Consider the following 27,336-nt stretch of genomic DNA (forward strand, 5'->3'; position numbering starts at 1 on the left):
GTGGGAAGAAGGGACATTTTGTTTCTGTTTGCCAGGCCCGGTCTGTCGCCGCTGTTTACAGGCCCGGCGTTCCTATACCCCCCACGTGTGACCCAGGGGCGCCGCCATCTTCCTCTTCGCAAGCCATGTGCGCCCCATGGGTGCCGCCATCTTCGGCGCCATTTTGGACTGTGCTTCAGGACCCCTGCTTGTGTGGCCGTTCATTGCCGGCTGCTACCTCCATCACCGCTGAGCAGCCCAGGACCTCCCAGCATCTGCCGCAGCTCGCCTCGATCACCCTGGATCAGTCTGGGCCCCGCAACCGCAACAATGACGGTGAAGATCGATGGCCATGAGACGACCTACCTCTTTGACTCCGGGAGCACAGAGAGCTTCATCCACCCCACTATGGTAAGGCGCTGCTCCCTCCCGGTACACCCCGTCACCCGGAAAATCTCCCTGGCCTCCGGATCCCATTCCCTGGAAATCTGGAGGTACTGCATCGCGACCCTCACTGTCCAAGGCGTAGCGTTTAGCAACTTCTGGCTCTACGTCCTCCCCCACCTCTGCGCTGCCCTGTTACTCGGCCTGGACTTCCAGTGCCACCTCCAAAGCTTAACCATAAAATTCGGCGGACCCCTGCCCCCCCTCACCGTATGCAGCCTCACGACCCTTAAGGTTGATCCACCTTCGGATTGCAAACCCGTAGCAACCAGGAGCAGACGGTACAGTTCCCAGGACAAGACCTTCATCAGGTCGGAGGTCCAATGGCTTCTCCAGGAAGGGGGTCATTGAGGCAAGTAACAGCCCCTGGAGAGCTCAAGTGGTGGTGGTGAAGACTGGGGAGAAGCACAGGATGGTCATTGACTACAGTCAGACCATCAATCGGTACACGCAGCTCGACATGTACCCCCTCCCATGCATATCTGACATGGTCAATCAGATTGCGCTGTATCGGGTCTTTTCCACAGTGGACCTGAAGTCCGCCTACCACCAGCTCCCCATCCGCCCGGAGGACCGCCAATACACTGCGTTCGAAGCAGATGGCCGCCTCTATCACTTCCTTAGCGTTCCCTTCGGCGTCACTAATGGGGTCTCGGTCTTCCAGCGAGAGATGGACCAAATGGTTGACCGGTACGGACTGCGGGCCACCTTCCCCTACCTAGATAATGTCTTGTTATGCTCTAAGTGTAGCATAAGTGGCTTCCTTGTGATGCACTTGACAAAGGAAGGATCAGACATGGAGATAACTTCAACACGTTTATTAAACTATATACACTTCTATAACTTGGGTTCGACACTACTGTTAATCCTACTATAGCTACTCAGACTGACTAACCAGACTGCTACAATCCATGTGGTGGGAGTGATATCAAATCAACCCTGTGTCTGTACTCACTGACTGTCTCCACTGGAAAGAGGCAGATCATGTGTATGGTGTCCTTTATATATGAGTTGGTGTAATGCCCTCCTGTGGTCGTGTCACCTCTGCGTGTATCGTGGATGCCCATTGGTCGTGTCCTATCTAATTGATCTATTGGTTGAGTGTGTGTGTGATGTCTCTGGTGCTCCCTCTAGTGTCTAGCTCGTCTACATGTATTTACATTAACCCCTTGTGTATTTACAGTGATGCACATCACCACATCCCCCCTTTTTTATATGTTGCATATTTTCTGTACACTAAGAAAATTGAACACAAAACAGTTAGATAAGTTGAGGTATATACAAGTCATGAAACAATAAGTCAAAATTATTCATGTGAGTCCAAAAACCATCAATCAGCATGGTCAAATGTCTCTCTTGGCGATGAATGTCATCAACGTTCCTGTGCCATAGGAACCAAGAAGTGGTCAAAACACCTCACTGTCTGTTTTGAAGTCCCTTCTTTTTGCGATGTTTGTGATGGTGATGTTGGATGGCATCTTGTAGCCGATAAGGTGTTGGCATGAAACTAGAGCCTTGCATCTGATGGGAATATGCCGTTTGGCCAGGCTGGGGTGCAGCAAATCCTGGGCTGTAACTAAGGCATCCAGTCTGTGGTGCAGATTGCGCCTGTGGTAGTCCTCCTTTGATCTTGATTCCACTCGTGGGCAAATCGTGATGCTGGCCTGGTTGAGAAGATGCTGCATAGACTGCTGGCTGCTGCAGGCCTGAATGCTGTATGTGTCCAGCAAAAGCTGTCATTGGCTGTGGGGAATATTGGTGAATTCCTCTCGGACTGTAGTCACTGCTTGTTATTACTGACGCAGTGTAACTATCAAGTGATCCATCTCCTGTCGTTGTGGCATCTGCTGTCACCCTGAGCGTCCCGTCACTGAGGGTGCGGCACTCCCTGTCTGGAGTAAAGTCCGGCTTACGTGAATCAGAGTCGGCGTTTGGTTGCTCCCTATCTGGAGTCCGGTCTGTGTTAACCGAGTCAGTGTTGGTTCATTGGTGCTCCTCGTCCGGAGTCTTAGCAGATTCACTGGAGGCGGCTGAGATTTCTTGAAGCTGCACGTCTGGAGTTGGAACATGCAGGAATGCATTGACGTTTAGAGAGGTTCGAGCGAAAGAGGTTGGAAGTATCGCGTTATCACCGGAGTCACCAACGGTGTCACAGTGATCGTCGAGTGCCTCTGTGCACACTAGCTGAGGTCTGTCACTTTGCACATCTGGTATGGGAAGTGGGATGTTGCCGTCACTCGTCTCACATACCCTGGGTAGAGCCTTGTAGTAGCTGCTTGCTGTTCACTTGGGTTGGGTAAGTTGTCAGATTCTTCATTTGATGGCGCAAACAATGTGGGTGGACCGTCATTGTCTTGCTGTCATTCTTCATTTGGGCTTGGACTGTCACCGTCGCCTTGTTCTGCACTGGAGCATGATAGACCGTCATGGTCGTCCTGCTGTGCGTTGGAGTGTGGTGGACTGTCATGGTCTTCTTGCTGTTTACTGGAGCATGGCAGACTTGCATCGTCTGCTGCAAGTTGGTCTGAGGAGGTTGCTAGACCCTCATGGTCTTGTTCCTGTAAGGACTGCACATTGGAGTCTTGCTTTGCTTCTATCGTGGAGGCTGTCCACGAGCTCGCTGTGGAGACGTGTGACACTGGAGTCACGTCTTGTGCGTGTAAGGACTGCGCTCTGGAGTCTTGCATTGCTTCTATCGTGGTGGCTGTCCACAAGCTTGCTGTGGAGGCGTGTGACACTGGAGTCACTTCCTGTTCGTGCAAGGACTGCGCTCTGGAGTCTTGCGTGTCTTCTTTCGTAGAGTCGGGAATCCTTAGCGATGCATGGACCACGCTCTGTGTGGCAGCAGGCTGCTCTCTGTGGGCTTGTACCGCTGTCTGTCGTTTGGTTTCAGGCCGCAGCATAATCCTGCACTCACGAGTCGGGATGTTGTAGATGTTGGACTGAAGATCCTCAAATGCGAAGAATGAATCCGTGTCTGCGTCGGATTCAGTACGGGGGTAGCCTCCCAAGGTGAAAGATTCATCATAGTACTTCTAGGACCATATCATCACTGTCTGCATCGGAGCTGGCATTGGCCTTGCGAGGTCCAGAGAAAATATACAGGTCGGTCCCGAAGTATTCCAAGTCGGAATCATCAGTTTAGGCGTAGGTAACTGCTTGTTGCAGGATTCTTTGAAGGTAAGTTTCATGTTCTGGGTCAAATTGAGGCATTGTGCAGTCATTCCAGGTGAAAGAGGGTTGGTTTACAGCTTTAAGAGATTTTTTTCGAGTGTTGGGACATGTCCCCTTTAAGTAGGCGTGGTTTGGGGCCTCTGACGTCATGATGCATGTGAGACGGAGGAATCGTTTGCGCATGCGCAAATCGCTGTTCCTGGACTGCGGCCCGTTTTCGCCATTGCGCATGTGCAAACGGACCCCGTTCTGCGCGCTTCCCGCGCAAGTGCGCATCAGCAGTTCCTTTAGCAACATGGCCGCCGATCAAAATCGTTCTCTGTTCCAGGATCTCGGCCTCGTGGTGAGTACAAACGCTTTTCTTACCTTTTCTTGCTGGTTGGAGTGTGTTTTCTTCACAGTATTTGCCGAATTTGTCCAGGACTGACTGGAAGTTGCTCCTGTTTTGTCTTTTTGAGAACTTTAATTTTTGAAAGATTTCTTCTGCTCCGGCACCGGCGATGGTGAGCAGAAGCTCTGTCTTTTCAGCATCGGCCACATCTTGTAGGTCGGCTGCCACCAGGAAGGTTTCAAACCTTTGCCGGAATGCCCGCCAGTTTTTGCGGAGATCGCCGTGGCACTGGAGCTGCTGCGGAACCGGGAACTCGAACATTTTGCCTGGGTATCATTGCTGGTTATCACTGTACGCTAAGGCTATACAGTTTGAAACAGTTCACTCCTGGTATCATGTCTTGTTATGCTCTAGGTGTAGCATAAGCAGCTTCCTTGTGGTGCACTTGACAAAGGAAGGATCAGACGTGGAGATAATTTCAACACGTTTATTAAACTATATACACTTCTATAACTTGGGTTCGACACTACTGTTAATCCAACTATAGCTACTCAGATTGACTAACCAGACTGCTACAATCCATGTGGTGGGAATGATATAGAATCAACCCTGTGTCTGTACTCACTGACTGTCTCCACTGGAAAGAGGCAGATCATGTGTGTTGTGTCCTTTATATATGAGTTGGTGTAATGCCCTCCTATGGTTGTGTCACCTCTGTGTGTATCATGGATGCCCATTGGTCATGTCCTATCTAACTGATCTATTGGTTGAGTGTGTGTGTGTGATGTCTCTGGTGCTCCCTCTAGTGTCAAGCTAGTCCACATGTATTTATATTAAACCCTTGTGTATTTACAGTGATGCACATCACCGCAGATAACGTCACCATCTGCGGCCACGATCAGCAGGACCATGACGCAAACCTCCAAAAATTCCTCAAGACTGCCAAACTCCTTACTGTCTCCTGTACAATAAGGAGAAATACGTGTTCCGCACCAACCGCTTAGCCATCCTTGGCTATGTCGTGGAAAATGGAGTTCTGGGGCCCGACCCCGACCACACGCGCCCCCTCATGGAACTCCCACTCCCCCACTGCCCCAAGGCCCTGAACCGATGCCTGGGGTTTTTCTCCTACTATGCCCAGTGGGTCCCTAATTATGCGGACAAGGCCCGCCCACTCATTCCACAGTTTTTCCCCTGATGGCTGAGGCTCGCAGCCTTCAACCGCATCAAAGCAAACATCGCCAAGGCCACGATGCATGCAGTCGACGAGTCCCTCCACTTTCAGGTCGAGAGCGATGCATCGGACGTAGCTCTGGCCGCCACCCTCAACCAGGCGGGCAGGCCCGTGGCCTTCTTCTCCCGCACCCTCCATGCCTCCGAAATTCGGCACTCCTCTGTCAAAAAGGAGGCCCAAGCCATTGTGGAAGCTGTGAGACATTGAAGGCATTACCTGGCCGGCAGGAGATTCATTCTCCTCACTGACCAACAGTCGGTTGGCTTCATGTTCAATAACACACAGCAGGGCAAGATCAAAAACGACAAGATCTTGAGGTGGAGGATCGAGCTCTCCACCTATATTTATGAGATCTTGTATCGACCGGGGAAGCTCAACGAGCCCCTGACTTCCTGTCCCGCGGTACATGTTGCAGCGCACAAGTGGACCGACTCCGAGCTCTCCACTATGACCTCTGCCACCCGGGGGTCACCTGGTTCTTCCATATTATCAAGGCCCACAACCTGCCCTACTCCATTGAGGAGGTCAGGACCGTCACCAGAGGCTGCAAGGTCTGCGCAGAGTGCAAACCGCACTTCTACCGGCCAGATCGAGCGTACCTGGTGAAGTCCTCCCGCCCCTTTGGGCGCCTCAGCGTGGACTTCAAAGGGCCCCTTCCCTCCACCGACCGCAACGTGTACTTCCTCAACATAATTGATGAGTTCCCTTTCGCCATCCCATGTCCCGATATGACTTCTGCCACGGTAATTAAAGCCCTGCACAGCATCTTCACTCTGTTTGGTTTCCCCTCCTACATCCACAGTGATCGGGGATCCTCTTTTATGAGCGATGAGCTGCGTCAGTTCCTGCTCAGCAAGGGCATTGCCTCGAGCAGGACGACCAGCTACAACCCCTGGGGAAATGGGCAGGTGGTGAGGGAGAACGGGACGGTCTGGTAGACCACCCTGCTGGCCCTGCGGTCTAAAAATCTCCCGGTCACCCGCTGGCAGGAGGTCCTCCACGAGGCGCTCCACTCCAACTGATTGGTCCTCTGCACTGCGACTAATGAAACCCCTCACGAACGTGTGTTTGCTTTCCCCAGGAAGTCCACCTCCGGGGTCTCGCTCCCAACATGACTGACAGTTCCTGGACCCGTCCGTGTTCGCAAGTATGTGCGGACCCATAAGTTGGACCCCTTGGTCGAAAGAGTGCACCTCCTACACGCGAACCCGCAGTACACCTACATGGCGCACCCCGACGGGCGCCAGGACACAGTCTCTCTTCGGTACGACACAGCTCCCCCCTCCCCCGGCTTCCTCATTCACCCCTGCGCCACTCACCCTCCGTCCAGCGAACCTCACCGCTGCCCCCCCCCCCCCCCCCCCCCAAGCGGGATCCGTCCTCCCACTGATTCCACTCAGGGGTGACGAAGACGAGGACAACACGCTCCCGGAGTCACAGGTGACCAAATCGGTGCCCACATCACCACCAGGACTGAGGCGATCGCAGAGGAGGATCAAGGCCCCCGACAGACTGAACTTGTAACATTTTCCACCACCCCGCCGGACTCTTTATTTTAACAGGGGGTGAATGTGGTAGTCACCACTAGTAGTATTACATGTATTATGGTAAGGACCATATAGTAAGGGGCATTGTATATTTAAGGGGCATCTTGACAAATACATGAATAGGAAGGGAATAGAGGGATACGGACCTAGATTGTAGTTTAGTCGGGCAGCATGGTTGGCATGGGCTTGGAGGGCCGAAGGGCCTGTTCCTGTGCTGCACTTTTCTTTGTTATTAGTAGACGCACATGGGTAAATCCCTGTCTGCTGGCTCCACCCAGTAGGCGGCGTATAAATGTGTGTGCTCGCCGGTGCTGCAGCCATTCTGGTTCCAGCTACAGGAGGCACAACACCTTTGCTCAATAAAGCCTCGGTTATTCCACGACTCTCATCTCTGTGGTAATTGATAGTGCATCACAGTGCCCGCAGCCCGGACCCCCAACATGGGCCCACCCCCATCTTTACAAACAGAACCTTACACTTCTTGCTCCAATCCTGCACCTTCTCCGTGTTCGCTGCCCAATAATAATACCGCACGTTTGGGAGGCCTAACTTACCCCCTCCTGTCGTCCTCTCTGCAGACCCACCCTCCTAATCCTGGCCACCTTTCCCACCCAAATGAACAAGGAGATCAACTTGTCCATCCCCCAAAGAAGGATTTTGATAAAAAGAACGGAAGGCACTGAAATAAAAACCAGAATTGTGGCAAAACATTAATTTTAACCGCCTGCACCCGGCCCGCCAATGATAGAGGGAGATTGTCCCATCTCGACAAATCAGACTTGCACAGTTAAGTCTACTTCCCCTTATTTTGAGGCTATGTCCCCTAGTTCTGCTTTCACCCGCCAGTGGGAACAACCTGCCCGCATCTATCCTATCTATTCCCTTCATAATTTTAAATGTTTCTATAAGATCCCCCCTCATCCTTCTAAATTCCAACAAGTACAGTCCCAGTCTACTCAACCTCTCCTCATAATCCAACCCCTTCAGCTCTGGGATTAACCTAGTGAATCTCCTCTGCACACCCTCCAGTGCCAATACGTCCTTTCTCATGTAAGGAAACCAAAACTGAACACAATTCTCCAGGTGTGGCCTCACTAACACCTTATACAATTGCAACATAACCTCCCTAGTCTTAAACTACATCCCTCTAGCAATGAAGGACAAAGTTCCATTTGCCTTCTTAAACACCTGTTGCACCTGTAAACCAACTTTCTGTGACTCATGCACTAGCACACCCAGGTCTCTCTGCACAGCGGCATGCTTTAATATTTTATCGTTTAAATAATAATCCCATTTGCTGTTATTCCTACCAAAATGGATAACCTCACATTTGTCAACATTGTATTCCATCTGCCAGACCCTAGCCCATTCACTTAACCTATCCAAATCCCTCTGCAGATTTCCAGTATCCTCTGCACTTTTCGCTTTACCACTCATCTTAGTGTCATCTGCAAACGTGGACACATTGCACTTGGTCCCCAACTCCAAATCATCTATGTAAATTGTGAACAATTGTGGGCCCAACACGGATCCCTGAGGGACACCACTAGCTACTGATTGCCAACCAGAGAAACACCCATTAATCCCCACTCTTTGCTTTCTATTAATTAACCAATCCTCTATCCATGCTACTACTTTACCCTTAATGCCATGCATCTTTATCTTATGCAGCAACCTTTTGTGTGGCACCTTGTCAAAGGCTTTCTGGAAATCCAGATATACCACATCCATTGGCTCCCCGTTATCTACTGCCCTGGTAATGTCCTCAAAAAATTCCACTAAATTCGTTAGGCACAACCTGCCCTTTTTGAACCCATGCTGCATCTGCCCAATGGGACAATTTCTATCCAGATGCCTCGCTATTTCTTCCTTGATGATAGATTCCAGCATCTTCCCTACTACCGAAGTTAAGCTCACTGGCCTATAAATTCCCGCTCTCTGCCTGCCTCCTTTTTTAAACAGTGGTGTCACGTTTGCTAATTTACAATCCTCCAGGACCACCCCAGAGTCTAGTGAATTTTGGTAAATCATCATTAGTGCATCTGCAATTTCCCTAGCCATCTCTTTTAGCACTCTGGGATGCATTCCATCAGGGTCAGGAGACTTGTCTACCTTTAGCCCCATAGCTTGCCCATCACTACCTCCTTAGTGATAACAATCCTCTCAAGGTCCTCACCTGTCATAGCCTCATTTCTATCAGTCGCTGGTATGTTATTTGTGTCTTCCACTGTGAAGACCGACCCAAAAAACCTGTTCAGTTCCTCAGCCATTTCCTCATCTCCCATTATTAAAACTCCCTTCTCATCCTCTAAAGGACCAATATTTACCTTAGCCACTCTTTTTTGTTTAATATATTTGTAAAAACTTTTACTGTCTGTTTTTATATTCTGAGCAAGTTTACTCTCATACTCTATCTTACTTTTCTTTATAGCTTTTATAGTAGCTTTCTGTTGCCCCCTAAAGATTTCCCAGTCCTCTAGTCTCCCACCAATCTTTGCCACTTTATATGCTTTTTCCTTCAATTTGATACTCTCCCTTATTTCCTTAGATATCCACGGTCGATTTTCCCTCTTTCTACCGTCCTTCCTTTTTGTTGGTATAAACCTTTGCTGAGCACTGTGAAAAATCGCTTGGAAGGTTCTCCACTGTTCCTCAACTGTTCCACCATAAAGTCTTTGCTCCCAGTCTACCTTAGCTAGTTCTTCTCTCATCCCTTATAGAATCTTATAGTTATGACCCCTTGTAACAGCTATATCCACCCGAGGAAATAGGTTCTGAACGTCCACTCTATCTATCCTCCTCATCATCTTATAAACCTCTATTAAGTCGCCTCTCATCCTCCTCCGCTCCAAAGAGAAAAGCCCTAGCTCCCTCAACCTTTCCTCATAAGACCTATCCTGCAAACCAGGCAGCATCCTGGTAAATCTCCTTTGCACCCTTTCCAATGCTTCCACATACTTCCTATAATGAGGTGACCAGAACTGCACACAATACTCCAGATGTGGTCTCACCAGGGTCATGTATAGTTGCAGCATAACCCTTAAACTCTTAAACTCAAGCCCCCGGTTGATAAACACTCACACACTATAAGCCGTCTTCACGGCTCTATCCACTTGAAGTGGCAACCTTCAGAGATCTGTGGACATGAACCCCAAGGTCTTTCTGTTCCTCCACATTCCTCAGAACCCTGCCGTTGACCCTGTAATCCGCATTCACATGTTTTCTACCAAAATGAATCACCTCGCACTTATCAGGGTTAAACTCCATCTGCCAATTTTCGGCACAGCTCTGCATCCTATCAATGTCTCTTTGCAGCCTACAACAACCCTCCACCTCATCCACTACTCCACCAATCTTGGTGTCATCAGCAAATTTACTGACCCACCCTTCAGCCCCCTCCTCCAAGTCATTGATAAAAATCACAAATAGCAGAGGACCCAGCACTGGTACTGTGTTGTGGTACACCACTGGTAACTGGTCTCCGGTCTGAAAATTTTCCATCCACCACCACCCTCTGCCTTCTATGTGATAGCCAGTTACTTATCCAATTGGCCAAATTTCCCTCTATCCCACACCTCCTTACTTTCTTCATGAGCTGACCATGGGGAACCTTATCAAACGCCTTACTAAAATCCATGTATACCATCAACTGCTCTACCTTCATCTATACACTTAGTTACCTCCTCAAAGAATTAAATTAAATTTGTGAGGCAAGACTTACCCTACACGAATCCGTGTTGACTATCCCGGATTAAGCTACATCTTTCCAAATGGTCATAAATCCTATCCTTCAGGACCTTTTCCATTAACTTACTGACCACCGAAGTAAGACTAACTGGCCTATAATTACCAGGGTCATTCCTATTCCCTTTCTTGAACAGAGGAACAACATTCGCCACTCTCCAGTCCTCTGGCACTATCCCCGTGGACAGTGAGGACCTAAAGATAAAAGCCAAAGGCTCTGCAATCTCATCCCTTGCCTCCCAAAGAATCCTTGGATATATCCCATCTGGCCCAGGGGACTTGTCGACCCTCAGGTTTTTCAAAATTGCGAACACATCCTTCCTCAGAACAACTACCTCCTCCAGCCTACCCACCTGTATCACACTCTCATCCTCAAAAACATGGCCCCTCTCCTTGGTTAACACTGAAGAAAAGTATTCATTCAATGCCTCCTATTTCTTCTGACTCCATGCACAAGTTCCCACTACTGTCCTTGACCAGCCCTACCCTCACCCTGGTCATTCTTTTATTTCTCACGTAAGAGTAAAAAGCCTTGGGGTTTTCCTTGATTCGACCCACCAAGGACTTCTCATGCCCCCTCCTAGCTCTCCTAAACCTTTTTTTAAGCTCATTCTTTGCTACCTTGTAACCCTCAAGTGACCCAACTGAACCTTGTTTTCTCATTCTTACATATGCTTCCTTTTTCCTCTTGACAAGACATTCAACCTCTTTTGTGAACGACGGTTCCCTCACACGGCCATTTCCTCCCTGCCTGACAGGGACATACCTATCAAGGACACGCAGTATTTGTTCCTTGAACAAGCTCTGCTTTTCATTTGTGCCTTTCCCTGACAGTTTCTGTTCCCATCTTATGCTCCCTAATTCTTGCCTAATCGCATCATAATTACCCCTCCCCCAATTATAAACCTTGCCCTGCCGTATGGCCCTATCCCTCTCCATTGCAACAGTGAAAGACACCGAATTGTGGTCACTATCTCCAAAGTGCTCTCCCACAAACAAATCTAACACTTGGCCCGGTTCATTACCCAGTACCAAATCCAATGTGGCCCCCCCTCTTGTCGGCTATCCACATATTGTGTCAGGAAACCCTCCTGCATACACTGTACAAAAACTGCCCCACCCGATCTGTTCGACCTATAGAGGTTCCAATCAATATTTGGAAAGTTACCATGACAACTACCCTGAGACCTCCACACCTATCCATAATCTGTTTTGCAATTTCTTCCTCCACATCTCTATTACTATTTGGGGGCCTATAGAAAACTCCTAACAATGTGACCGCTTCTTTCCTATTTCTACCTTCGGCCCATATTACCTCAGTAGGCAGATCCCCTTCGAACTGCCTTTCTGAAGCCGTTAAACTATCCTTGATTAACAATGCCACTCAGCCACCTCTTTTATCACTGGAACTTCCAACAACCATTCTTGTCCCTGTTCTAACCATGTCTCCTAAGTTGCATCATCGTACCAAGCTGAAACACAATGGGTGGGAATCTCAGAAGAGCCAAGATTTTCTGTCGGCTGACGCCCCCCCCTCCCCACGTACCGCTTCCTAGGCCAGCCTGCGTCCTGCACCTCTTCCGCCCTCGGCCGACCATTGTCATTGAACCCGTCCTATCGCCATTCGTCAGTCCCTCCCCTGTCAGCAGATCTATAACCCCCACCCTCTCCCTCCCTCCATAACAAAATAGCAATCCCAACCCCATCAACAAACTTATCACCTACTCGCCCCCCACTGTGCTTCCATGAGCTAGCCCACCCAGCTAGCCTGGTAGCCCACACCCATGGCGCCAAGCATTCTACCCCCCACTGATTTCACTCCCACCCCCCAACCACCTCCCCCATTCAACCAACTTACATATACAAACATTCCAATCCCCAACAAACACAAAGAAGAAAAATCAACCCACCATCCCCCATTAAGGACAAAGCAAACCCATAAAGAAAACTAAGCAACGGCCCCAAACTTAGTGCAAAAATGGTTTATACAAACCAGAAGAAACAAAGTTTAACAACAGTTCTAAAACATAACTACTCGCTCCAAAGTTCAATGTCCTCCATCTCCTGCCAGTCCCTTGTCCCTGATAAAGTTCATCGCCTTTTCTGGCGATCCAAAATAAAGTTCCTGGTCCTGGTGCGTGACCCACAAATACGCTGGGTACAACATATCAAACTTCACCCCCTTCTTGAAGAGGGCCGATTTTGCCTTATTGAAGCTTGCCCTTCAATTGGCCAGCTCCGCACCTGGTAGACACGCAGCTCACTACCTTCCCATATGCAGCACCTAATCTGCCTGGCCCACCTCAAGATCTGTTCCTTATCCAAGAACCGGTGCATTCGTACCACCATTGCCCTCGGCGACTCGTTCCTCTGCGGCTTCCTCATAAGCGCCCTCTCCACTTCCAAGGGCCGAGCAAACGGCCCTTCACCTAGGAACGTCTCAAACATTCGTGCCACATATGCACCGGCATCCGCTCCCTCGCTGCCCTGCGGCAGGCCAATGATCCTCAGATTCTTTCTGCGTAATCTGTTCTCTATATCCTCCACTTTGTCCTGCAGCCTCTTCTGATGGTCTCTCATCAGCCCCATCTTTGCCGTTATCACGGCGAGCTGCTCATCGTGCTCGCCCACCGCCACCTCCACCTTCTGGATCACCTGGTCCTGGGCTTCTAACATCAGCTCCATGCAGTTGATCCCCACCTTTATCAGATCCACCACCCTGGCCAGATCCTCCAGATATTCCTTCCTCTGCTGAGCAAATTTCTCAAGCAGAAAGGCCACAAGTTGATCTGTCGATCACTCCGCCAGCAGACTCAGACCCTGACCCACTGCCATCTTCCCCTGTGTTGCAGGCTCCAAACCAGTTTTCGACAAGCGCTCTCTTCTTTTTAGACCAATTCTGGTTCACAAATCCATAAACCGGTGGGGTGCTCTCTTCTTTCACCTCACCAGCATCTTGTATTACTGCTCAGTTCCACTGTAAATCAGGGGAAAAGGTCCAAAACGTCCACCACGAGCGGAAGCCACCAAATGTGCGACCACTCACACCATGGTTGCCTCTGGAAGTCCAGCAAATACAATCCTAACCGATTTAATCTCTCCTCATATGTCAGTCCCGTCATCCAAGGAATCAGTCTGGTAAACCTTCTCTGCACTCCCTCTAAGAGCAAGAACTTAGATAAGGAGACCAAAAGTGCACACAGTGTTCCAGGTGTGGCCTCACCAAGACCCTGTATAATTGGAGCAAGACATTCCTGCTCCTGTACTCAAATCCTCTCGCCATGAAGGCCAACATACCATTTGCCTTCTTTTCCACCTGCTGTACCTGCATGCTTACCTTCAGTGACTAGTGCACGAGGACACCCAGGTCTCATTGCACATTCCCCTTTCCTAATTTATTGCCATTCAGATAATAGTCTGCTTTTTCATTTTTGGTACCAAAGTGGATAATCTAGCATTTATCCAAATTATACTGCATCTGCCATTCATTTGCCCACTCATTCAACGTGTCCAAATCAAACTGAAGGATCTCTGCATCCTCCTCACAGCTCACCCTCCCACCCAACGTGGTCTCATCTGTAAATTTGGAGATATTACATTTTGTTCCCACATCTAAGTCAGAAATATATATTGTGAGTAGCTGGGGTCCTAGCACAATCCTTGCAGTACCTCAATTGTCAATGCCTGCCAATTTGTAAAAGACCCGTTAATTCCTAATCTTTGTTTCCTGTCTGCCAATCAGTTTTCTATCCATCTCAATACACCATCCCTAATCCCATGCGCTTTAATTTTACACATTAATTTCTTGTGCGGGATTTAGTCAAACACCTTCTGAAAGTCCAAATATACCACATCCACTGGCACCCCTCGTCAATTCTACTAGTTCCATCTTCAAAGAATTCCAGTAGATTGGTCAAGTCTGATTTCCCTTCATAAATCCATGCTGACTCTGTCCGATCCTGCTACTATTTTGTAAGTGCTCTGCTATAAAATCTTTGATAGTGAATTGTAGAATTTTGCCCATTACCTACTTCAGGCTTACTGGTCTATAATTCCCTGTTTTTGCTCTACCTCCCTTTTTTAACAGTGGAGTTACATTAGTTACCTTCCAATCTCCAGGAACTGTTCCAGAGGCTGTAGAATCCTGAAAGATGACCACTAATGTATCCATTATTTCTGGAGCCACTTCCTTTAGTACTATGGGATGTAGATGGAGGTGTAGATTATCAGGCTCTGTGGATTTATCAGTCTTCAATCCCATCAATTTCCCCAATATTATTTCTCTACTAATATTGATCCCCTTCAGTTCCTCCCTCACTAAACCCTGCATTCCCCAACATTTCTGGTATCTGATTTGTGTCCTCATTTGTCAAGACAGAACCAAAGTACGTGTTTAGTTGCTGAGCCAATTCTTTGTCCCCTATTGTACATTCCCCTGTTTCTGACCAAGGAAACTACATTTGTTTTCACCAATCTTTTTCTCCTCACGTACCTATAGAAATGTTGACAGTCAAGTTTGTATGTTCCCTGCAAGCTTACTTTCGAACTCTATTTTCCCCTTCTTAATCAATCCCTTGGTCCTTCTTTGCTGAATTCTAAACTGCTCCCAATCCTCAGACCTGTTGTTTTTCTTGGCCAATTTGTATGTGTCTTCCTTGGATTGATTCCTATCTCTAATTTCCCTTGTAGGCCATGAATTGGCCACCTTTGCCGTTTTACTTTTATTTCCTTCCAGACCCGAGTCAGGCTGGGCACTTGGCGAGCTGACGGGTGAATGGCTAAAAATACAAGACACAAATGAGTCCCTGGTGTTAAGACAGGCAGTCTGGGTGTTAAGACAGGCAGTCTTTACCGATCCGTCAGCCGTTCCCAGCCCCAACTGTACCCGCACCCCACATCTCTCCAAGTACCGGGGCCAAGAGGATAGTGACCCATGTTTAACGTTAGCACTTTATTTTGAAATAATTAGATAATCAAATCAATGTTGCCAATTTAAAGGTTTAATATGCATCTAAAATGTAACCAATCTCATAATAAAGCATTTAAATCTCAAACAGTTTCACAATTCTTAAAAAGCAATTCACCAGTATTCCACACGCTAAGTTTTCTTCAAGAGTCAAGTTTTCACACCAAATAATGTAATAAGAAAATAATCATTTACTTTATGAAGATAGAGAAGTTTTCCTTCTGTAACGCTCACAAGAAACAGCTAAAGCACCCAAGCTTCTGAAATTAGTGAATTTGAAGCAATCTGAACTCACTAAGTTTTCACTCCTTGCAGGAGAAACCTCTGATTAGAACACCTAGTTTTATGAATTGATATTACTGATCATAGTAAGTCAATGCAGTGAGATTTTTCATGTGATGTCTGTTGCACATCTATGTCTGATTTGAGTAGAAAATAGCTGAGTGACATTCTGAATCCCAGAGTCTCAGCCAGATTTCCAGGGTGGAGCCGTGTTAACTTTGTATATAGTTATTGAGATCGGTCTTTTCTAATTTACACATATTCTTTCTGATCAATGAAGTCATCATTACAGAGCACATAATGAAGGGAACTGAAATATGGCAATCAGTTATATACTGTTCTTGAGGCCTTTGGGTGGAATATAAGGCAGCAGATCGCAAATTGTGGGTCATGATTCCAATGGGGTCGCAGAGACAGCAAAAGGGATCACAAAAGCCCCTTCATCTGACACGGCACTGACACCGACACAAAGCCCTTTGAAGTGTACTAGGCTTTGGAGGAAGCGTCTGACACTTCTAACAACTGCTGCTTTAAACACTTCTTTGTCTGAGGCAGCAGATGTCAGGAAAGGGTATGTGAAATGCAGTGATTTCTCACTGTGCTGCCTGGATTGCTCCTCCACTCTTAGGCAGGGATGACTGATGGACGGGTTATGCTGGATTTACATCGTGGGGGTGAGGGGACCCTTCTGATGGACTTCGGGGCGCACCTCAGATATGCACTGATACCCTTAACGCACCGCAGAGTCCACCATGTCATGGCCGTGCTTCGGAAAACTTGCACCATATCCCACTGATTTCCCACTGTGAGGGTCGGTGTATAACGAGGGGCGGGGGGAGATTCTGGTTTCCAGCCTGTTAATGGGATGTAAATGGTGCAAATCACTGGTTTAAATCCTCCTGCCGGCATGGGGTGTGTAGCTTTCTGTAGCCATTGGCGGGGGGCCGGAGCATCAGAATGGGATTAGCGCCTGACACCGATCCCGTTTTTCAGTTGATGCTCTAATCTCCGCTTGATTCGGAAACCCATTATCGGTATCAGGCAATGAGAATCCATTCCAATAATATCTTTGGAAAGTTCTTTAAAAACACAGATATTCCTATTTATATGATGTATTTTATATTGACCTACAGTAAATGGACATGAATAATTATATATTAAATGTTACCATGTTGTTTTATTGCTGTTTTATTTGTTGGCATCTCATCAAGCACAGCACCAAAACAGCAAAGTGATCAGATCAAGCTTGTAACACTGGCTTACAGCCCCAAACGGCTCAGATGTTACCTCTTTTGATCTGTCAGTAGACTTAGATTAGTGATTGAATGGAAACCATTATCAGCTGCATACACATCTGGTGGTCTCTCATCTTCCATGAGTATCAGTACATGGATTACTTTAACAATACACAGATAAAAATATAAACTAAATTGCAAGTCAAGAAATTTTTTAATCATTAGAAAACTTAAATATTATCAATTAATATAAGAATTAATGTTTTATCATGGTAATTTTGCCACATAAAATTAGCCAACCTGTAACAATTGATCTAGCATTTTCGTCAAATAGATAAACCACATAAAACTTGCAGAGTAAAAATATTACCAAGATTGTAGCAAGATGCTGTTGCTCTATCTGGACATTGACCACAGGTTACGGAATTATAACACAGAAACATAATTAGATATTAAACACCACTCCGATCAAAGCAAAATATATGCGTACTAAATTATTCCAATGTTTGATTCAACCACATATGAATATCAAAGTTATATGCCAAATACATTTTCTATACTAAAGGATATTAAAGCATATTCTATTCATGCATGTCTGTTATTTTTCATTAAGATACTTAAAAAGCAGTATTACACAAGTTAGGTTCCACATGAGTTCCATCGCCTCTTCTAAATCTATCGACATGTGCCCGCATTCTTGCACAATGCCGGGCAGTTCCTGTACCACTAACGCCTTAAATATCCGTAACATAGCGTTCCTGGTGGTCAAGAAATTCTGTGCGAAGGTGGCCTCGGTGATAAAGGACTATGTGCAGTTTAACCAGAAGGGGGAGATCTCACACTCCATGTTCTGGTAGGTGTTGAAGAAGGTGGTCTGGGGGAGGTTATATACTACAAGGCCCATATGGATAAAGTTGAGACGGCGGAGAGAAAGAGGTTGGTGGATGCCATTGTCGAAGTGGACCGACGGTGGCCCCGAATAGGCAGCTGTTAGGACAACGGAGGAAACTACAGGGGGAGTTTGACCTAGTCGGGACAGGGAAGGCGTGAGTGAGCTTCACTGCTCAGAGAGATGTTCTATGAGTATGGGGAGAAGGCTAGTTCATGGCTAGTCCATCATTTGAGGTGATAGGCGGCCACACAGGTGATTATGCAGGTCAGGGTGGGGGAGGAGATTTGATGAATGCTCTATTCTTCAGCAGGGGAGAGAAAGGGGAAAATGACAAACTGTGTTTAAATTGGTTGTGTTCAGTTTGCTTATTGTTTGCATTATTGATTGTGTTTGGAATAAAATATATTTAAAAATATATCTAACATAGTTGGGAATCATTTCTAGCATATCTGTGGACATGGAATGTGTGACTATCTTTAGCACTCCCAGTGCAGAGCTTCATTTGTCAGGTTGACAAATCAGGATTTCAGGTACATAACCCACATCCTTTTCTATCCATGATGGAAAGTTATGGGTCACTCCCTAAATACCCTCTGTGTGGACCTGGTGTGCGAAGCTCTGCGCTCGAACACTGAAAATTAAAACTTAACATTGGGCTTCAAACATAGATAGGTAGACATTTCAGAGGTCCTCATTAGTTAGTTGTACTTCTGCTGCTTTTTGATGTCTCGCTGGCCGTGTTACTGGACGATCTTATTAACATGCAGTACCACAGGAATATGAAAAACCCTGCGAGGAAAAGAAATAATGTAAGGAATTTTTTCAGTGTTTTTCTAATTCGTATTCATTTTTGTAAATATATTTCCAGTCATAATAAATAAAATGAATAATCTTTATTGCCACAAGTAGGCTTATATTAACACTGCAATGACGTTACTGTGAAAAGCCCATTAATAACTACAAAGGTTTTTAATCAACTTTGAGATGGCCAATGTTAATTTAGTGGTCTACAGCAAGAAATACTGTCCATTAATGCAGTTCATAAGTAGATCAGTCTTACTGTTGCACGCTTTTATGATTTATTGTTCTTCACACCAAGAATGATTGCCTGATGATTTTCTCTCTCATGTTTGCCAACGCCATTCTCTAATTGTCTAACCTGAGACACATCAGACAGGCCCAGTTTTTGCAAATCTTTCTCCCTCCTTGTGGAGAATCATGAGATTTCACCTCAGTCGCTCCAGAGTTGGAGAACTTGACAAGTGAGGAATGATAGACACAAATTTGTACCCAACTACTGTGTGGAACTGCGTCAGTGTCATTTCATCAACTCAATTAATTGCACTCTGCTTCAATTGTAACAAAGCCTGTTAATTTGTCCGTACGTCTGAGTATAGCAAATTAATTTGACTTCTGAAACTGTAAGTTTATATGTCTGGTGCATGTATATAATGCCAGTGGTACTCTGACTGACCTTGCAGAGGGTTGAGGATGCAGAACAGGTACAGCACAGGTACACTCTGAGGTCCATATGAGAAAAAAGCTATACCGTAGGTTATGCCCAGTAGACAAGTCAGACCCAGTACGGTGAATATACTCTTTTTATCACCTCCTTTCAGCCTGACCACCTTAACACACACAACAATCAGCATGGTTGTATTGCCCAGGAATACAAGGATGAAATAGGCAACATTTGTAACGTAATGCACAATATTGTTTGTTATCCAACACCTGTTGGGAGGATATGAAAGTGGTTTAATTAATATTCATAAAAATACCACAAGAAGAATTTATACAGAACAAGGCAATGGCTTGATTTTTAATCAAAAGTGAGAAGTGCACATTTCAATTGATCAACTGATCCCTACATGGAGAAATTAATTTTGAGCACTCACTGTCTCCCTCTGTCTGCTAATTTAATTGCGGGTGGGTAAAGTGCTTTTTTGTGTAAAATTTCTATTTGCACCATTTTAACAAAGTCAGCTATTTCAGCAATTTGAAAGGGGTTAATAATTCAGTGAAATATGAATTTACCATGAATGTAATAATAATAATCTTTATTGTCACAAGTCGGCTTACATTAACACTGCAGTGAAGTTACTGTGAAAAGCCCCTAGTCGCCACACTCCGACTCCTGTTTGGGTTCACAGAGGGAGAATTCAGAATGTCCAATTCACCTAACAGCACGTATTTCGGAATTTGTGGGAGGAAACCGGAGTACCCGGAGGAAACCCACGCAGACACAGGGAGAACGTGCAGTCTCCGCACAGACAGTGACCCAATCTAATAATAATAATAATCTTTATTGTTACAAGTAGGCTTACATTAACACTACAATGAAGTTACTGTGAAAAGCCTCAGATTTATTAATAATAATAATAAGGAATCGAACCTATGACCTGGCACTGTGAAGCAACAGTGCTAATCACTGTGCTATCTGTTGACTAAGTGAGTAATATTCTCAAAGTAATATATGCCTATACAAGTCAGAGAGGAGAGTTTCAGCATGTAAAGGATTCATGATTAAAGCACCGACTGCCACTTAAATTTGCATACAACATGTTTTCCATCAGGAGTTCATGTTGTATATAGAAATTACACTGGGATGTGATTGGATGCATGTTCAATGTATGAATATGATTCTTCCTGCTATTTTATCACAGGAAGTGAGTAATTTACATCAAACAGCTAATGTCTCAGTTGAAATAATAAGCAGAGTAATGTTGTATGAATGTGTTAAGATTTTCTTACTGATATCACTAAGAGTAACTTTTCATCCAAAGATCATTTTTAACCATTTTAAGGTTGTTTGACTGAGGATTATCACTTCAAATTCTGTTTGGATCAAAAATATTCTTTGAAGAATTCCAAGTATGAATACCTTAATACAGATTGTTGCAAAATAAAATACTATTAAACCTCAGGGTGGCGGGACTGAATGAAACAAATTTTAAAAACCATGGGCGAAAATCTCCGACCCCCACGACGGGTCGGAGAATAGCGGGAGGGCCTTCCCTGACATTTTTCCCGCCCTCCCGCTATTCTCTCCCCCCCCGCCCAACTCCCGACACGAATCGCTGCCGCCGTTTTTTTACGGCCGGCAGCGATTCACAGCTGTTCGATGGGCCGAAGTCCCAGCCCTTTACGCTGTTTTTACGAACGGCAAACAGACCTGGTCTGGCCGTTCGTAAAAACGGCGGGAACAGCTCGCTTTTTATAACCATGGCACCGATTGGCACGGCAGTACCACGGCCGTGCCAAGGGTGCCATGGGCCCGCGATCGGTGCCCACCGATCGCGGGCAGCGGGCCTGATGCCCGCGCACTATTTGTCCTTCCGCCGCCCCGCAGTATCCATTCGCGGGGCGGCCGAGGGGCATCCCGGCCCGCGCATGCGCGGGTTTCGCGCAAATACGCGATGATGTCATCCGCGCATGCGCGGGTTGGAGTCTTCCAATCCGCGCATGCGCGGCTGACGTCATATGACGCGTCAGCCGGCGCTAACTCGGGCAAGCGGGCTTAACGAAATTCGTTAAGCCCGTGATGCCGGAGCTTGCGGCGTCGGGCTGCTAGCCCCGACCGGGGACCAGAATCGGTTCCCGGTCGGGAAGGGGCGCGCTGGCGTCAAACCCGCCCGGGTTTGACGCCAGCCTTACGATTTCTCCCGTTTTGGGAGAATCGCGCCCCATGTATTTATGACAAGAAGCATGTAGTAAATATAAACTGCCTTCTTAAATTCAGCTTTTGAATTAAATTCAGGGCATTGCTGGAAGATGTAGACTGAAGGAGTTAATAATAATAATCTTTTGTTGTCACAAGTAGATTTACATTACAATGAAGTTACTGTGAAAAGCCCCTCGTCGCCACATTCCGGGTCACAGAGGGAGAATTCAAAATGTCCAAATTACCTAACAGCATGCATTTGGGGACTAGTGGGAGGGAACTGAAGCACCCGGAGGAAACCCACGCAGACATGGAGAACATGCACACTCAGGACAGACAGTGACCCAGCCGAAAATCGAACCTGGGACCCTGGCGCTGTGAAGCCATAGTGCTAACCACTGTGTTATAGTGTTGCCCCAATAAGGACATTCTGATGCATTGTAAAACTGTTAAATTTTCAGTGAGCCGATTTCAATGTCTTGCTTACATATTGAAACTTGCTACTTTCAGGGAGTTATTTTCTATGCAAAACTACTACTTGGATTCATAGGAGGCTTTCAATAGGCCAAAATGGGCAAAGGTTCTTCACGCATTCGGATGTATTAAAAAAACGGACTATTGGTGTCTTTTTACACTCTGGTATTTCCAGCAATCCAAAAGAGACATTTGGAGGTGTGAATAACTGTTTGGTCATAGAGGTGGGTTTTCAGCAGAATAGTTCTGAGGGAAAAAGGAGTTGGAGAGGGGGAGGAGCTTAATGAGGAAATGCCAGAACGTTTAAAAAAAAACACCAATGGTCAGGAAAAGGAAGGGAGAAATGCTCAAGATGTCAGATAGTTCGGATGAATTGTAGGGATGGAGGAGCAATATGGGGACAAGAAAAGTCATGGGGGATTTTAATGTGAGAATGAGAATTTTAAATCTGAGGATCAGGAATGTCAGGAGTCAATGCAGGTCAGTGAGGATGAGGAAAATGGGCAATGACGACTTGGTGCAGAAGGTATGGCTGCAGAGCTCTTGATGAGCTGAAGTGTACACAAGGTGGGGAATGGGAGGCTGTTGGGAAGAATATCGGAGTAGTCAAGGCTGGAGGCAACAAAGATGTGTAAGAGCTCCAGCAGCAGATGGGCTGGGTAAGAGTGGCGGGGGGGGGGGGGGGGGGGGGGGGGGTGGAATGCATGTAGCTACACGTGGACAATATACACGTCAAAACACTAGGCCAAAGTTTTGAACATCTGTTTCAGCCTGAGACAATGGCCATGGTCCAGGAGGGGAATAGAATCAGTGCAGGGTTTGTGGTTGATGTAAAAAATTACATTTTCAGTTTGTCCATTATTTAGTTGGAGCAAGTTAAAGTAAATTCAGAACTAAAAGTTGAAAACCAATCTGATATCAGAGAAACAATGAAGGTTTTTACAGAGGTGATGGGGAAGTTGATTTGCATGTCACCAGTTGACTGTGTGACTGATGTTAATGTCAGCAAGTATCAAGAAGCATTAGCTCTGGAGGAGGGTCCAAGAATGGGTTCAGAGGCAACATTTCAGGAATGGTAAGGGTAGCCCTGGTGAGAAGTGATCTGGCATGATAGACAAGAGTAATCAAGTGGAGAAAACCCCATGGAGCTGGTCAGCTGAGGAAATCTCAAAGAAATTCACTACTCCTGTATTTTTGATCATTCTGCACCAGAATGGCTTTGCCAAATACGGGGTCAAATAATTATCATCAGAAAAAAAGTTGCCCAGTCTGGATGGAGTGCATCCGAGGCTACTGAGGGAACTAAGGGTGGAAATTGCAGAGGCGAGGAAAGGCAGGAGGACCAAGTGTTACAGGATCCTGGAGGTTTTCACAGGGTAGATGTGGAGCGGATGTTTCCTGTTGTGGGAAAATCTAAAACAGGGGTCACTGTTTAAAAATATGGGGTTTATCATATAAAAAGGAAATTAGGTGATTTTTTTTTCTCTCCGAGGATTGTGAGTCTTTGAAACTCTCTTCTTGGAAGGGCAGTGGAAGCAGAGTCTTTGAATATTTTGAGGCAGAAATGGATAGATTCTTGATGAGCAAGTGGGTGATAGGTTATCCAGGATTGGCAGGATGCAGATTTTAGGTTACTCTCCGATCAGCTATCATCTTGTTAAATGTTCGAGGGGCTGAATGGCCAATTCCTGCTCCTTGTTTGTATTTTCATATCTTGGTACAATTGGGAAGCGGTTCTGGAAGAGAGAGATCTGGGGATGTCTGTACCCAATCCTCTGGCAAAACTAGTTGAGAAGACTGGTTAAAAAGATATGGGGCGGAATTCTCCGCTCCCCACGCGGCCTGGGAGTATAGCGGGAGGGCCTCCCACCATTTTTTACGCCCCCCTGGCGCCACCCGCTATCCCCCACCCCCCACCCCCACTCGCTGAATCGCCGCTTGCCGTTTTTCACGGTGAACAGCGATTCTCCAAGGTCTTCACGACGGCGGCAACAACAACCGTTTGGGGCTTCTAGGCGCCCGATTGGGACGGGAGCACCACGGCCGTGCTTGGGAGGGGACAGGCCTGCGATCGGTGCCCACCGATCGCCGGGCCGGCGTCCAAAACGGACGCACTATTTCCCCTCCGCCGCCCCGCAAGATCAAGCCACCACGTCTTGCGGGGCGGCTGAGGGGAAAGACGCCAACCGCGCTGCCGAGACCCCCGGGGCCCCGATACTAGCCCCGCCGGGGGGGGGGGGGGAGAATCGGGTCCCGGGAGGGGGCGGGAAGGCTGCCGAGATGGCCTCTTTCACGGCAGCCTTCCCGGTTCTCCGCCGTTGCGGAGAATCGCGCCCATAGGATCCGTCATTAATTATTCATAAACATTGTGACAAAAGCAATTAAATACAAAAGCAAGAAAATTATAAAATGCCCAACTATAGTTCTGTGATCAATTCTGAGCACCACACTTGAGAAGCTATAACAGGGTCTTGGAGAGGGTGCAGAGTGATGCACTAGAATAGTACCAGAGATGAGGCAGTTCTATTCTCTGAAGAGGCTTGAGAGAGTCGGGTGGTTCACCTTGCAACTAGCAGAGTAAGAAGAGATTTGACAAAGGTATTCTGGATAGAGTAGATAAAGATAAACAGCTTCCCATTGAAGACGGGTCAATACCATGGGTCACAGATTCAATATACTGGCAAAAGAATCAGGGACAACGTGAGGAAACAAATTCTTGCACAGAGAGTTGGCATGATCTGATAGGATGATGGGAGCAGATGATGGGCTGGATTCTCCGCTGTCTGGATTCTCCATTGTGCCGGCAGCCCGGTAGTTTCCCGATGGCATGGAGCTGCCCACAGTTTCCCAACGGCATGGGGCTGCCCACAATGGGAAACCACATTGGCCGGCTGGCGAGACAGAGAATCCCTGGGGACATGGAATCCTGCCCAGTGACTTTCAAAAGAGAATTGGATAAAAACTCAAAAAGGAAAGGGTCTTCAGGGCTATGGGGAAAGAATAGGGAAGTAGGATTAATTCGATACATTCACCAAAGAGGTTTGCACAGGAACGATGGGTCAAATGGGTAATATTCAGTGATTCTGCTACTGAAATACTAAAACTTACATATTAGTAGAGTTGTAATTGCCATTCACAGGTATCAAATGTCGACCATAAAAGTTTGTATTTATTCCAATGATGATGAAAATTACGCCAGCGGGTATGCCTTAGGATACATATCAACATGGTTACAAAGAGTTATTGCAGGTGAAATTGCTGTGTGCCAGTGGCACAAAATGGGATTGTAGCGAATCGACAGTTGATGTTTCACTGTGTCCCATCTTATTTCACTGAAGTTTGCAGAATAATTGTTCACATTCCTTTTGGAGAATTGTCACCTTATCTCATTGCGGCTTGAATTGAAACGTCTTGGCAATATTTTTCAAATGAACAGGAAATCCAATCTGACACAGTGTATAACAGACTGCTGTTTCACTCCAAATCCCTACTGTGCAACTGGGTACACCAATTTCACTCCCGCTATATTCCAATATGCTGGAGGTTCCGACTAGCAGACAGGTCACTGATATCAAGACACAGGCTACATTTCTGGGGACATAATCAGTCAGGCAAGTCTGCTGCCTACTATGGAGGTGACCCCATGACCGTGTCTGTATTTCTGCCTTTTAGGTAATAGAAAAGTGTGGAGGTGAGGTGGGCCCAGTCTCCTCCTGATGATTCACTAGATTGGGGAACAGAATTCAGTGCCAGAGTCCTTGGATCCCTGACAACTCAACAAGACAATGACAGCTCCCTGAAGGGAACCTGCTCTTTCTTTAAAGTGTTGTGCTGGCAATGGGCCTGTGCGTGGTCATGTGTGATGAATGTAAGAACTTGGTATATATATTGTATTTTGTATCGGTTGCAGTAGGATTTTGAAAGGCCTGGGGTAAGGTATGGAGACTGTGTGTCTGCTAAAGTTGTAGTTAGAGTCGTGAAAGGTGAATGATGAAAAGGACACCAGTGGGAATTCCAGGGGTCAGCTCCATGGTGGGCAGCAGTCCTGAACGGCTGAATATGTCCCCCAGAAATATGTAGCCTGTGCCTTGATATCAGTGACCTGTCTGTTTGTCTGAAACTCCAGCATTTTGGAATATAGCGGGAGTGAAATTCTTCATTCCAAACACTTACGTGGTTACAGATAAAGGACTAATGGAATGGTGTTTTAATTACTGGAGATTCCCTGGAGTGTAAAAATTTATGGTGTTTAGTCCCAGCTAAGAAGGTCATGGAACTTAGTGGAATACAGATTATGGGAGGAGCCAGGTTTGTCTATTTTTGAGTTTGATGCAGGATTTTACGTTGAGCAGCAGTTCTGCCAAATTGCTGTTCGGTTGAGCAGGAGTGTAATGGATCTGTTCTTGAAAGGGACCTCTCCAAATGTCTGCCCAGTTAAGCAAGTAATCTACTTGTTAACTTCTTACTTGTAAGTGGCATTTGAACTGTGTTGGATTGCTTAATTGGAGTTAGTAGCAGGTATAGATAGTAAGTTCCCATTTTTCCTTTTTGATTAAGAATTGTTTAACTGATAAATGTGAAGCTGTCTCTTTTTTTTGAAAAAAAACTTTTTATTGCCATTTTCAAAATTTATCAACAGTTATGTACATAGTTGGCTGTGTTTATTTACTGCATTATACAAAAAGGTTTGTCTTGTCTTTCCCTTAATTTCCCCTATTTACATTCTGCTGCCCCCTGGCTCAGCGTGTGGAACCCCCCCCCCCACCCCAATCCATCTCTCTCTGCCCCCCACCCCCGTCCCCTTATGTCCCCTGATCGGTCTTTGGGGGTGCCAATGTAGTTAATTCTGTGTTTAAATTAAAGTTTGTTTCAACATAAAAGATGGTTATGGTCAGAATCATCAGTCCTGGGCTGAAGTATCCTTTCCTCACAGTTTTACAAATTCAAAGAAATGGTTTTGGGCTCTTGTCTGGTATCCACACGTTAGGGTCTGGTCTGGTATCCTAACACATGTTGGGGTCTGGCTGGTATCCTAATACATGTTGTGGTCTGGTCCGGTATCCTAACACATGTTGGGGTCTGGCTGGTATCCTAACACATGTTGGGGTCTGGTCCGGTATCCTAACACATGTTGGGGTCTGGCTGGTATCCTAACACATGTTGGGGTCTGGCTGGAATCCTAACACATGTTTGAGTCTGGCCTAGTATCCTAACACATGTTGGGGTCTGGCTGGTATCGTAACACATGTTGGGGTCTGGTCCGGTCAAGGCCTAACACTCATCTCTCAACCAGAAACACAGTTAATTACGAGAGAAACCTCCCTGATTAATCAAGGAAAAACACATGATACACTCCATTCTACTATACCACTA

The 27,336-nt window shown here is 46.5% G+C and overlaps 1 protein-coding gene across 1 annotated transcript in view; it reads right to left on the reverse strand.

Moving 5' to 3' along the window:
• Positions 1-15,437: 15,437 nt before the first annotated feature.
• Positions 15,438-27,336, reverse strand: part of LOC119970890 (adhesion G-protein coupled receptor G2-like) — a 75,002-nt gene continuing 63,103 nt past the window's right edge. The window contains exons 12-14 of the mRNA XM_038805998.1: positions 25,072-25,171; positions 19,303-19,559; positions 15,438-18,617 (exon numbers count right to left, since the gene is read on the reverse strand). Coding sequence (XP_038661926.1) covers positions 18,523-18,617; positions 19,303-19,559; positions 25,072-25,171 — 452 coding nt within the window. The 3' untranslated portion in view covers positions 15,438-18,522. The remainder of the gene's footprint in view (positions 18,618-19,302; positions 19,560-25,071; positions 25,172-27,336) is intronic.

The sequence above is a fragment of the Scyliorhinus canicula genome, chromosome 9 (assembly GCF_902713615.1).
Source record: "Scyliorhinus canicula chromosome 9, sScyCan1.1, whole genome shotgun sequence".
NCBI lineage: Eukaryota > Metazoa > Chordata > Chondrichthyes > Carcharhiniformes > Scyliorhinidae > Scyliorhinus > Scyliorhinus canicula.